General features: G+C 37.8%; 1 protein-coding gene across 2 annotated transcripts in view; it reads right to left on the bottom strand.

Annotated features, from left to right (window-relative positions):
• Positions 1 to 8,663: 8,663 nt before the first annotated feature.
• Positions 8,664 to 13,511, bottom strand: part of LOC110949695 (protein jagged-2-like) — an 81,242-nt gene continuing 76,394 nt past the window's right edge. For both annotated transcript variants that reach the window (XM_022191868.2, XM_022191869.2), the window contains 2 exons: positions 13,063 to 13,222; positions 8,664 to 11,429 (listed from right to left, as the gene is read on the bottom strand). In XM_022191868.2, coding sequence (XP_022047560.2) covers positions 10,951 to 11,429; positions 13,063 to 13,222 — 639 coding nt within the window. In that variant the 3' untranslated portion in view covers positions 8,664 to 10,950. The remainder of the gene's footprint in view (positions 11,430 to 13,062; positions 13,223 to 13,511) is intronic.

The raw sequence follows: 13,511 nt of genomic DNA, 5'->3' as shown, positions 1-13,511 counted from the left end.
TAATCTATTGTAATGTCTTTAAACTAGCAGATATTATCATTATTTGACAGATTTTTGCCGTTACTGGAAAGAAAAGTTTTGCATATGAATGAAATGTTTTCTTTTTAAACTGATATTTTACAGATTTTACTCTTTTTTTAACCCTCCTGTTGTTTTCATTTACGGGCACCAAAAAATATTGTCTCCTCCTCTGAAAAAAATACAAAAATTCAGCAAAAAAAAAAAAAAAAAATCCCCAAATTTCTGAAAATTTGCAAAACCTTCAGGAAGAAAATTCCAGTAATTCCTTAAGTTTCATTTAAAAGTTTTAGTTTAAAAAAATCCCCCAAATTAGTCAAGAAAATTCTTGTAAATATTTCCAAAAAATGAGTAAAAATCTCTAAAATAAATCCTAAAAATATCTAAAGTGATTACATATATATCAGTAAAACTTTTAATGTTTTCTTTAAGAACATTCACAAAAAAATCAACCAAAATTCGCTGGATTTTGGTTGATTTTTATGCGAATGTTCTTAAACATTTTTAACATTTCTTTTTTTCCACCAAAAAATGTTCAAAGATTTCCCAAAAATGTTAAAATGTGGACATAAGAAGTTTCACTGTGAAAATATTTTTTTTCCCCACATTTTCAAACTTTAAAACAAGTCAATTTTGACCCGCAGGACGACACGAGGGTTAAAGACAATATCTAGTAAAATCAGAGAAATAAAGTATAAATTTACATGTTTCCTGCTAAATAAAAAGGTCAAAAGTGTAAATAATGTCCACATTAAAAATCTGTATTATTACAAACAGTCATTTCTTATTTTAGGACGTCTTTAAACTGTCAAAAGTTATCATTATTTTACAGGCTTTTGGTATTTCAAAGAAAAGTTACACATATTAAAGGTATTTTACATTTTTTACCACATTTTGTCTAATTGAAGTTCACATCTAGAACAATCTATGCAATAAAGCATTAATTTACATGTTGACTGTAAAAAAAAAAGGTCAAAAATGTGAATAATGTTCACATGAATAATCTGTATATTTACAAAAAGAAGTACTCCTGTCTTTAGTAATGCCCTTAGTGCTTTTAAAACATCAGAAATTATCATTATTTTACAGATCTGTTTGCTGTTATTTGAAATATACGTTATGTTAATAAAAAATAGTGGAATTCTACAGTCAGACTTTTTTTATGTGAGCATTATTTACAGTTTTGGCTTTTTTCTTACAGTTAACCTGCAAATTCATATGTTTTTCTGCATTTTTTACTAGTTATTAGTATTATTAGTAAATGTAAACAGAACTACATCGATTTTTTTTTTTAGTTTATGACAAATTAAATTAGTTTTTTGTCAAAATAAAGCAGTTTAAATCACATTTGCACCAAAAGGCTGCAGCTTTAATGACCTTGCTGACAAATGAATGCATCAGAATGTAGAATTTTTACCTGGACTGACACTATCTTGTTATTAACTGCTTCTAAAATGCAGTACGAGTGTCTTTATGTTGCTGTACGACTACTTTTACTGGAGGCTTTGACACTCGTTCCATCTCACTGTAAAGCAGATGTTTCCTCTGACGGACTCTGTACGGACGGATCATCAGAGGAAGACCTCGTTGTTTTGCCTCCTCACTTTGATGTGAGGGGTCAGGCGGAGGCTCCCTCGGTGGAATACATTCGACGTCGGGAACATCTGGAGCGGAGCGCTAAGCAGGCGGCTGGCAGACCTTCCTACCGGCGGCCTTTCATCTCCGTCGGAACATGTGGCCTCGGCCTGGGAGGAGTCGGAGGGCGAGGAGCCAGCAGAGAGGCCGAGGCGTGGTCCCTGAAGAGGAGGAACCCTGATCTCCTGCTGTCCTCAGGAGCTCCAGCAGCATTAAGGCTTCATCCACCTCCTCATAGCAACAAGCTGAACGCTAAACCTCAAGCTGGACGGGAAACTACCGCCTCTAACTACCGCCTGATAATGTCGATTTAAAGTCTTCACAGATTTTACAGCAATGCTGCACAAATTTTACAAAATACAAAAATTTGTAAATAAAACATTGATAAAAAATGTAAAAAAAAATTCAAATTGTAATTTTTGTTTAATTTTAATAAAAAAATAAGGTGCCAAAACTGTAACAAAATATATTTTTTAAAATTCATTTATTGTATTTTTTACAGTTTATTTTTTACACTTTGTTATTTTACAGATTTTTGGATTGCACAGTTTTGGTGTCTTCACTACATTACATTTAACATCATTTAAGTTCTTAATTTGCATATTTTTTCTTTCCAATAATGGTAAATATCTGTAAAATAACGTTTTTTCTAATCTGAGTCTGTCACCCTTAATAAATAAAGAAAAATAAATAAAAACGCTAATGTTAATTTAAAAAAGTGAATAATTAAGGGACCAAAACTATCACAAAATGTACTTTTTTTTAAAATTTGTATTTATTTTTAACATTTTTTTACTTTTTGTTCTGACGCCTGCATTTTTACAGTTAGCATAGAAATTAAAATCATTTTCTATTATTTTACAAGATGTGATTTGTAATTTAACACTCAAAAAGCTGCAACATAAATGATTTTCAAAACTTTTTTGTTAATGAGCAAAGTTATTCTTTTAAACAGCAGCAACCATCAGTAAAATAATATTTCCTCTAATTTAAATAGTTTAATTTTATTGTAATTTGTGGACATTATTTACAGTTTTGGCCTGTTTGTTTTTGTTAAAAATGTAAATTATTGTTTTTTTTTCTCTGATTTTAGCAACTATTATCTGTAATTTAACAAAACGGGAAAAATCCACAACATTATTTTAGTTCTTAATTTGTGTATTTTTTCTTTCAAATAACGGCAAATCTCTAAAATAATGTTTTCCGTCATTTGTTGAGTCTGCCACCTCTAGTCACAGATTTTAAAGGAATGCTGCAGAAATTTTACAAAATGCAAAAAACTAACAACTGTAAATTGTAAAAAATAAATAAAAAAGCTGAAAAAAAACTTGTTAGCGTTAATAAAAAATAAAATAAAAATGAATGCGTCAAACTTGCCACAATTTTTTTTCAGATCCGACTCTTACACTTTTTCTGTAAAATATCCTTGAGCGAAGTTGTCAAATTGAAGATTCGTTGCTCAGGATTTGTTTTACTACTTTCTACTAACCAGTGACACTTGTTTATTTTAATCCTTTTTTCAAATTTTCCTCCATGTTACCGTTTACTTTAACGCACTATAAGTCATATTACTCCTGGATGAAAACCACCTTTGCAATAAAATTGATTCTGTTGGGTAAAAAGTAAAGTATTTAACTCATGTTTTTGCATTTTTCTGTTGAAATTAATTTTAAAAACAACACCGTGCAAGCTGACGTTGTTGGCTTTTTTAGTGTCTTTAGTTTTTTTGAGCATCAGTGCGCTACAAATTCAAAGTATAAATATCTAACTGTGGTTTTTAGTGAATATTTCACTTTATTATGCACCTTCTAGAATATTAAAAAACACCATATGAACTTATAAACAAAGGAAAAAAAAACAGTAAAGGGGGTTTTTAAAGCTGTAAGAGTGGAAGATGAACCAGCGGCATTATTTTTCCATTTTTATGTGAGGCATCTAGGGCTGGACCCGAATATCCCGAATATCCGAATATTCGTTCGCTACGGCACTATCCGGATATTAATTTTGGTATCCGAATATTCGCCCCCCCCGCCGCCGCCGCGCTGCTACACGAACGGATCCGAATATTCTGGCCGTCTCCGCGCCGCCGCATTCCCACTCCCCCCCCAGTCGGATGTTACGGGGCGGAACGAATATCCGGATATTCGTCTTTAATAGGGCCCGAATATTCGGAGGCCAGAAACCACTATTCGGCCAGCCCTAGAGGCATCCTAAAGGTTTGTTATTAAACCATCCATCCAGTGAAGCGGCCCACCTACCTGGTGATCCACCGTTACCGAGGACGACAGCCATCAACCTTCACATTATCTGCCACAGCGACTCGTCCGTCTACGTGTAAAAGATGAGAGTTTTAGTTAAACATAAGGCAGAACGTTGGCTGCGTCGCCACGGAGACGGGCTTGTGTTGGTGGTTTAAACGATCCAAGAGGACGAGCATCAAATGGACCAAGAATTTATCAGTTAGAGACGTTCAAGAACAACAAGACAGCGAGTCGTCCTGACAACAAACTCAACCAGACAGATGCTAACGTGAATGATTTCTCTGTTCTAATCCACCAACTTAAAAACAAGCTGATCTACTCTAAGTGAGGCGGCGTTTCAGGCGTTTTAGATGTTTGGATTCCAGTCCAGGACAAAATAACATCAGATTATCCATAAATCATCACACAGGTGACTCTCAGTTAATTCGATCTAGAAAAAAGGTCACATGGGGTCAACTTTAGAGCTCAAATCTTCTCATTTACCACTGGAGTGACTGCACATAATTGGTTTGAATGTTTAAATAGGAATAGAAAAAAACAGTACTGTGCAAAAGTGCATGAATTCCATCATGTACCTTCATAAATCATCTCATTTGTACCCGACTGATGTGTCTCCTGATGTTCAGTGTTTGAAATTTCAATTAAAAACACAAAATCACAAAAGCATTTCCCATTCAAACTTGCTTTAACGTGGTAGAATTACTATGAAAATGGCATTTAAATTAAGACACTTGAATACTTCATCAGCTGAATTTCCATAGATGTGATGCTAACAGTGACTTCTGGTGAAATCCAGGAAATAGACAACAGTTTGTTGTGGGCATATTTGGATGAGAAAATCTGCGGGGCGGGGCGAATATTCAGATACCAAAATTAATATCCGGATACTGTCGTAGCGAATGAATATTCGGATATTCGGGTCCAGCCCTACTTTACATTAACTTAATAATGTATGAATGATTTCTGGACATTTATATCAAAATTCTTCACCTGCTAGTTTTTCTGAATGCAGTTCTGCCTCCATCAGCTCTTCCTCTCCGTTCAAGTCTCCTCTTTAATGGACGCTACTGCTGCTAAAAACATTAACAAAAATAACATTACATCAACAAACACTGCATAAAAACAACATATAACGTCTCAGCCACTGTAAACAACAGAAGTCATCTCATACTAAAACAATAAGATAAGTTTTATCACCTGCATTTGCTTGTTGGTTGAAAATTCAGCATGAACTGAATGAAAAATGTTCCAGAACACAAGTAGCTCATGCTACAAGCTACATCTAAGCTAATGGCCATGTTAGCTTATTTAATATTAAAGCTTATGTGGACGTTAACTTCTTCTCAGTTGACGTTAGCTTCAAAAGTAATTAACACGGGATTTTAAGCTAGCATTCGCCTAGACGACCATAACGTAAAAAGTTAACTTGCTAGCGTTAGCTTCCATAACAAAGCTAACAAACATTTTAACGTCTTTTAAGCTAACGTTAGCTTCGAATACAAGCTAGCATTGACGTTAACATCTTTAAGGCAACGTTAGCTTCAGGAACAAGCTAACAAGCATTTTAACATCTTCTAAGCTAACATTAGCATCAGAAACAAGCTGACATGGATGCTAACTTCTTCTAAACTACCATCAGCTTCAGAAAAAGGCTAATGTGGACTTATTTTTACTCATTTAGATGTTTAGGTTAGCTTGTGATATAAAATAGGCTAACATTAGCCTTTTTTTCCCTTTATTGGATAGACAACGTGAGAGACAGACAGGAAATAGGAGAAGAACAGGGGAAAGACATGCAGCAAAGGGCCATGCGCGGGAATTGAACCCTGGCCGCTGCGTCGGAGACCAGCCTCTGTATGCAGATCACCTGCTTAACCCGTTGAGCTATACAGGTGGCCCCTCTTTCACACAGCCACCTGTATGTTAGCCGCTAGCTAAGATTAGATTAGCTCATGTAATAGCATAATTAAAAGCATTACCGAAGGACACGAAAGAAACATGACCAACAATGTGTTGTTCTGAATCATATTTGGACATCTTTCTTCATGAGGAATCACTAATTGTTTCCAAAACTTGTACAAACTCACCTGGAGCCTCATGCAGGTAACAGGGTCAGGTGTGGACTCCACAGGGTCACGTGACAGAGGGCAAAGGGCGTCGCCTTCTTAATTTTTTTTTTAAAACAAAATTTCAAAATAAATTGATTAGTTTAAAACTCTCATGAGGCATGCTTATCTAAACAGAAAATTATAAAAACCTGAATAAAAAGGTACCAGAGGAGTTATTTCCATAGACTGCCCATGATATATAACTTCATGTCATATATATGTTTTAAATCTACGACTTTTGCTCAGGCAACTGTTCCCAACTGTCCGCAACTGTAAAAAGAGATCTTATGTGGTTTGTATTTGAGCTTCAGCTGCACTGAAAAATATATTTATAGGCTACAAGAACAAAATCTGTATATTTGACTCCGGAACTTTTCAAACTTTTATTTTTGTACATGTTGACTAAATAAATTGAAACAGAAGCACAAGTTGAAAAGACAATCTCATCACACGCTCTTTTTGGTAGCTTTTTAAATGGCACAGAGACCTGAAGGTGTTCAGAATTAACTGGAACATAGAATCTATCCTGGGGAACTTTAGCTGAAGATCATCGACTGAAAGCTCCAGAGCAGCTACCAAACATAGCTAATGTTGAGATTATAATATGAATATAATCTGGTGTGTGTGACTGTGACATTCAGCAGTGAAATAATGAGACTTGGAGGAATGAACCTGTGATCAGTTTATTTAGCGTATTATGGAACAACTGATGATCCTGAACCATCTCCAGTTCTTCTTCTTCGTTTTGTTTTCCTCCAACTAGGTCAGGAGCTGCTCTGCTCTTGAATGTGACCTCAACACTCTCCGTCCAGGATTCCTCGAAGTCCTTTCATTCCTGTCCAACAACTGGCGGGTTAATGAACACAGAACGTCCCGCCGAGCATCACGGACCTCCAGAGCAGCTGCTGCAGGTTTTCATGCTCAGCGGGCTCCTGTTAATCATTTCCCACGGCGACATTAACCGAGTCACGCCAAGGACACGCCCCATTGGCCCGGCGCTAAAAGGAGCGGGAGGTAGGAGGCGTCTGATTGGCTGCTCAGAGACAATACAGGACTTTACAGCTAAACACATCAATAAATAAAAAAGAAAAAAATAGCAGAATGACAGTTTGTCTCTGGTCTAGAATAGACAGTGAAGTTCTAAAATGTAAATTGAAGTTCTAGGCAAGAAATGGAAAGAGTGGAAACTATGGTTTTAGAATGGACATTGAAAATTGACGTTCCAGAATGAAATTTGGAAGTTTTAGAACAGAAAGTGAAACTCTCAATTGAAAAATGTAAGTTCTAAAATGTACACTTAAGATCTAGAGCAGGGGTCGGCAACCCGCAGCTCTTTCAGCCCTCTGTTGTGGCTCCCTGTAACTTTGGAAAATAAATTGTTCTGCCTTTCAGGCGCGTTTCAATGCATTTTAATATAGAGAGTTTTATCGTGAAATTACCGCTCTTATTTTGACGTGTCACTCCACCGGATGTGCTGCTGGGGTTTTCCCCTGGCTACGACATGAGAGCGCAAGGTTGATGCGGAGGAGATGGAGAAGCAACGCGTGTAGTTTCACATCGTTTTGTACTCAAGAATGGCAAGCCTGTATATTAAAGCTCCACTCCAAGAAAGACACGTCTGTCTTTGAGTCAAAAGTACTCATGATAGGGTAATACACGTTACTCACAAGAACACGGCAGCAGGTCAGAGAGTCAGAGGAGTGTCGTCTTGGAAAATAGGGCAGCGACTTACCGGAGAAAAGTTATTAGCTTAAGATAAATAGATGAATAGATTTTACAAGTTAAATAGACATTCGCAAAATATTGATTTCTAGCTAACATTACGTAACATATGAGGTCCAGGAGCAAAAATGACATTAACCAAGTAAGATAAATATTAGTGGAAGGACACAATTTAAAAATGAATCTAATTAGAGGCTTTGTAATTAATTAATCACGACTGATTAACAAGGGCATAGAGGTAAAAAAGCGATATATGCAGTGTTGTCTTCATTTTAAATGCCAAAAGGATTTTGCGGCTCCCGGTGTTTTCTTTTCTGTGGGAAACGGATCGAAACGGCTCTTTGAGTGTTAAAGGTTGCCGACCCCTGATCTAGAGTGTAGAGTTTTATTTTAGGGTTCTTAAACAGAAACTGAAGTTCCAGACCAAAAAAAGAAGAAGTTCTACACTGGTTAGTCGTCGTAGAGCATCGCATCTTGAAAGCAAAGTTCTACAGAGGAGTTGAGGTTCCAGAATGTAAAACAAGGTTCTCGAATGTAAACTGGAGTTTCACAATGGAAGAAGTTCCCAAACGCAAAATTAGGTTCTAAAATGTAAGATGAACTTCTAGAATGGAAGTTAACCTTCGTGTAAGAAATTTTAAGTGCTTCAGTAGACACGAAAGTTCTACAACGAGGTGTTACGTTCCACAATGGAAACCAAAGTTCTGGAACAGAAACTGAAGTTCTTTCTATGAAAATTGAAGTTCTAGAATGAAAACTGGAGTTTTAGAATACAAATGTAAGTTCTAGAAAGAAAAATGAAGTTCTTTCTATAGAAATGTACGTTCTTGAATGAAAACTGAAGTTCTTGAAGGCAAAGTGAAGCTTTAGAAAGGAAACCACGACAGACACAGAAACACCAAAAAATGACTGAACAGGATGAAGTTTGGTATAAAATACTTTAATAAATAATAGGATTGTTCTAAGAACAAACAAAAATTCCACTAACAAACCAAGACTTTTACCAAATTTTGTACAAAATAATTACAACGTTCTGCACATCCAGCCCCTCAGCCGGGACGAACACGAGGCGAAATTTACTGACAGAAAATGAATTTTGGGCTTTTAATGATTTGCATCAGCATTAATTAACAAAAGAACACAAAAAACAACAAAATATTGAAAAAAAATCATCCACAAACAGTGACGTTTTTATTTTGACCTCTTCCTGTGTGATCTTAGTGCAGAAACAGACCGAAACATCCACAACAAAACAACAACAACAACACAACTTGTTCCCTTCATTAGACCAGAATAGACACACAGGGAGAGGCGACAACATCAGGATTCACACTCGTCTGTTTCCATTCACACCTTTAATCTGTCTGCAGTGGATTCAGTGGATGAATCAGGTTTGAATAAACGCTCTGCTGCCCTGCCAGCCGTCGACACACCGCAAAACTGGAGAAAAACAAGACTGAAGAGACGACGACGACGACAACGACGAGGCTGCTTTGAAGCTGTTTGGACCAGAGAGATTTAGAAATCAGACCCAGCTTCAAGATTTAACACCAGAACGTCAGAAAAATGTCAAAATCTGTTGTTTTTAAACAACTGGAGTCTCAAATTTAACCAAAAAGGAGTCGAAAAATCAGGATTTTGTGCAATTAGATTGAAAAAGTCGACGTATGTTCCATTTTGTGACCAGATTTTCATGTCGCCAAGCAGCCATGGATAAAACTCCTAAAATTAAATGTAAAATAAGGAAGGTCCAGGGCACCAGTAACAGCGTTCGTAATGTGGGGAGCATTAAATAAGTCATTTTAAGTGATTTTAATGAGCAAAAACCAAAGACTGGACCAAACTGCACGACTTTAAACTGAGAAAAAAGTGCACTGAAGCAGTTTTGAATGGTTTTACCAAACGAGTCCTCATTTCTGTGGAGTGTTGTGATTAAAAACCTGATTTCTAGTCTTACTGAGCTGTATACTGGTCTTCAACAGGACGCTAACAGGGTGTAAAATGTGTAAAAACAACAAGAAATAAAAAACATTTATCCAAGAACTGAGATAAAACATGAGTGAGCACATCTTGATGCATTTGTAGGACTTTTAAAACATAAATTTCACACTTTGTAGTGGAACTCTTATGTTTTTTTGAGTGTTTCAAGTAAAGTAAAGTAAGTGGATTTTAGGGTGCTGAAAGGATTTACGAAGAAATATGGTTGAAAAATGTCAATAGTTGTGAGTTTTGCTGAAATAGAAGTCAGAATCAGGTATTTGGGGAGTCCAAAGTCCCTCTAAAATCAGATTTCTCCTGTAAAATGACGCTGTAAAGGCAGCTCCAAACAAATAATCAAAGCACATCAAGACAAACAATCATGATCTTTTTTAAGCCGATGTTCATGATTCAGTCCGATAATCTGTAGAAAACCTGTCGTCGTGTCAACAGACACCAATAAACGGAATGACATCATTAAAAAAAACAAACACAAAAACAATCTTATTCTTTAGAATAACTATGATACAAAGCGTCACTTAAGTTACTAAACTCAAATATACACAGCCATTTGTTGATATATACATATGTACAAAGAAAACAGGCTTTTACTGCCATGTGAAGAGATGTTCATCGGACTTCTTTCCCTTTTAAATGTATTTAGAGTCTGAAAAACAGGAGAAAACAGGGGCTGAAGGCACTTTTCTACCAAAGCAAATACTGAGAAATCAACACAAAATGGAAAAAAGATGTTTATGGATGTAAACAAAAAGAGTTCTCATGCCGGGCGTCAAACGGTGGATCCTCTGAGCCGACGGTCCGAGGACTGAAACGTGTAGAAAACTTTTTTTTTTGTGGTTTTGCTGGTTAAATATAAAGGACAGCGTAGAAAAGGCCCGCGGGTTCGAGGGCTTAAGGCCGACAGGAGAGGATTCAGCGCACAGTAGAAACCACGAGAACAGCTGCCAGCCGTTAGCGTCCACCAAGCAAAGGTCTGTAAACAGGAAAGAAAAATCAGCCAGAAAGAAACTGCCTCTTGATTCCAACAGTGACGATTAAATCCAGAGATCCAGAAGCTGCTGTGACGTTTTTTTGTTGCTTTTTTTGGTGGGTTTTTGTTTTTTTTTGGTAAATAAAGCCTCCGTTAAATAACGAACAAAAAATAGAAAATTAAAGCATCTGTAATCTTCACTTTTTGGTGCTTGTGGTTCAGAGCTGGCGCCGTCCGTTCACACGTAGTGGTCTTTAACGTCCTCGCTCAGCTTGGCGGCGTTCAGGTTTTTACACCGGTTGTCTTTGGGGCTGTACGCCGTCCGGTGCGGCGCCTTCACCGGGCCGCTGCGCGTCGTGCAGACCACGCCCCCTTTTCCCAGCATGCCCCTGTCCTGCGGCGTTGCCCCCGAGCACCTCTGCGGCGCCCTCTCCTGGTCGTCCTCCGCCTCGCACTCGCCGTCCTCCTCGCCCTCGGCCCCGTCGCAGCTCCGGTCCGACGGGCTCATCAGTTTCTTGCATTCGTACTGAATGTCTTTGTCGCGGTTGTCCTTGTTGTTGCTCCGCAGAGGCTCCAGCTGGTTGTTCACCGTGGTTTCCTCGGACCGGGACGCTCTCTCGCGCTCTTTCTTCCTCTTGCGGGTCCACCAGACGCAAACCACGATGCAGAAGATCCAGAGGACGCTGAAGACGACACACAGGACCGGAACCAGGTAGCCTGAAGGACACAAGACGTTAGGGGTTCATTCTAAAGATCAAAAACTAACTTTTTAGTAGATACTTATGCAGAACAAAGTTCCAGAGACAACCGACATGAGCAACTGGGTTTGATTTATGCAGAAAAAGTTGAATTGGTTCAACCTTGTTGCTTAAGTTGTGTCCACGTCCTGGAAGCACCAACCAACAAAACCCAACTAGCTAAGGACAGATGAGCAACCTGACAGAGATTCTTGGACAAAACTGAGCTGAACCAGTGATGCTACATGTTTGAAAGACTGGTTTTCTATTAAAAATGGCCCAAATGACACCTTTTACCGGCCAGACACTGTAGAAACGGTCCAAGAAGTTTAGTTTTGTCACGAAAATGGACCAAATCTATCCTTAAAACTGTACTAGTTCATCAAACTCCAAAAAAATGAGCTCCTTAGTGCTACATAAAGCCACGTTTGACTCAGTTCTGTCAGATAAAACAACCACATCCAAGTGTAAAACTGTGAATAATGCAAGTAATGGTAGAAGAGAGCTGGTGACACTGCAGCTAAAGATTTGAAAAGACCTGTTTTCTATTAAAAATGGCTCAAATTATACCATTTACCAGCCAGAGAAACTGTAAAAACAGTCCAAGAAGTTTGGTTCTGTCTTGAAAATGGACCAAATCTACCATTAAAACTCTTATACTTCATTAGAATCACTTTTCTACATGTGTTAATTAAGAATTAGTCAGAAAAATTGGCTCCTCGGTGCAAACATGAAGCCATGTTCAGTTAGAAAAAATAACCACATCTAATGCAGTTATAGAGTGAACCAGTGATGCTGCAGCTACACGTTCATAAGGACTCATTTTCTATTCAAAACGGCCACAATTACTCCTTTTACCAGCCAGAAAAATGGTAAAAACAGTCCAAACATGGATCAAATTTAGCCTTAAATAATCAAAATCACTTCATTCTGGATGTCTTGAGCAAAAATTTGTCCAAATAAAGTGCTTCCACCAGATTCTGTAGAACACTGTGAAGACCAAATCTGAGCTTGAAACTGTTCATCATGCAGGTAATCATAGAAGTGAAGCAGTGATGCTGCAGCTACAGGTTCATAAAGGCCAGTTTTCAGGTAAAAATCACCAAATTACACCTTTAACCAGCCAAACTGTAAAAACAGTCCAACAAGTCCAGCGTTTTTCAAGAAAATGCACCAAATCTACCCTTAAAGCTGCCAGATTTCAACAAAATCACTTTATTCTTGACGTCTCATGTAAAAGTCAGTCATAATTTAAGTGTTTCCACCAGATTCTGTAAAAAAAGTTTTAAAAATTGCCCTAAACTGTGAATCATGAAGGTAATCGTAGAAGAGAACTGGTGATGCTGCAGCTGCAAGTTTGAAAAGACGCGTTTTCTATTAAAAGCGGCCCAAATTACACCTTTTACCAGCCAGAAACGATAGAAACAGTCCAAGAAGTGCAGTTTTAGTCACGAAAATGAGCCAAATCTCACCTTACAACCGTCATATTTCGTACGTTTGACGAGCTATGCTAACAGTTTCCCTTTGCCTCCAGTCTTTGTGCTAAGCTAAGCTAAACGCATCGTTAAAGATAAATTCCTTTATTCTGAGTGTTTGTGCTGCTGGAAACCCACCGACAGGAGGACACTCCACCAGCATCTCCACCTTGACCTCCACCACGGCCAGGATGACGGAGCTGTTGTGGCGTTTGGACAAAGCTCCGGTGATGGCGCCGGCCGCCTTCTGGATCAGACCACAGTCGCCGTCCTTCGACCGGCCGTCCTGCTCGAAGGACTGCGCAGGAAACAGACGATTCACGTGTTAGAGAGACAACATAGACTTTAATGCGTAGATTAAGTTGATACCGTTGGATTGTTTCTACAGTTTTCAGCCTTTTACAGACACTTCAGAACCTCTTCTGAATTTAAAAAGACCACAGGTGAACAGAGGAAAATTCTAGAACCAACAGATATCATCAAACTCCCCCAGCTGTTGACTTACACTAAAACAATTACTTTTTCTATTACGAGATTTGTGAAATGTTATGTTTAAATATGCAAAAGATGCATTATAAATCTAAAAA

Source organism: Acanthochromis polyacanthus, chromosome 1, assembly GCF_021347895.1.
Source record: "Acanthochromis polyacanthus isolate Apoly-LR-REF ecotype Palm Island chromosome 1, KAUST_Apoly_ChrSc, whole genome shotgun sequence".
Lineage (NCBI taxonomy): Eukaryota > Metazoa > Chordata > Actinopteri > Pomacentridae > Acanthochromis > Acanthochromis polyacanthus.
This window is presented reverse-complemented; position numbering and strand designations above follow the sequence as displayed.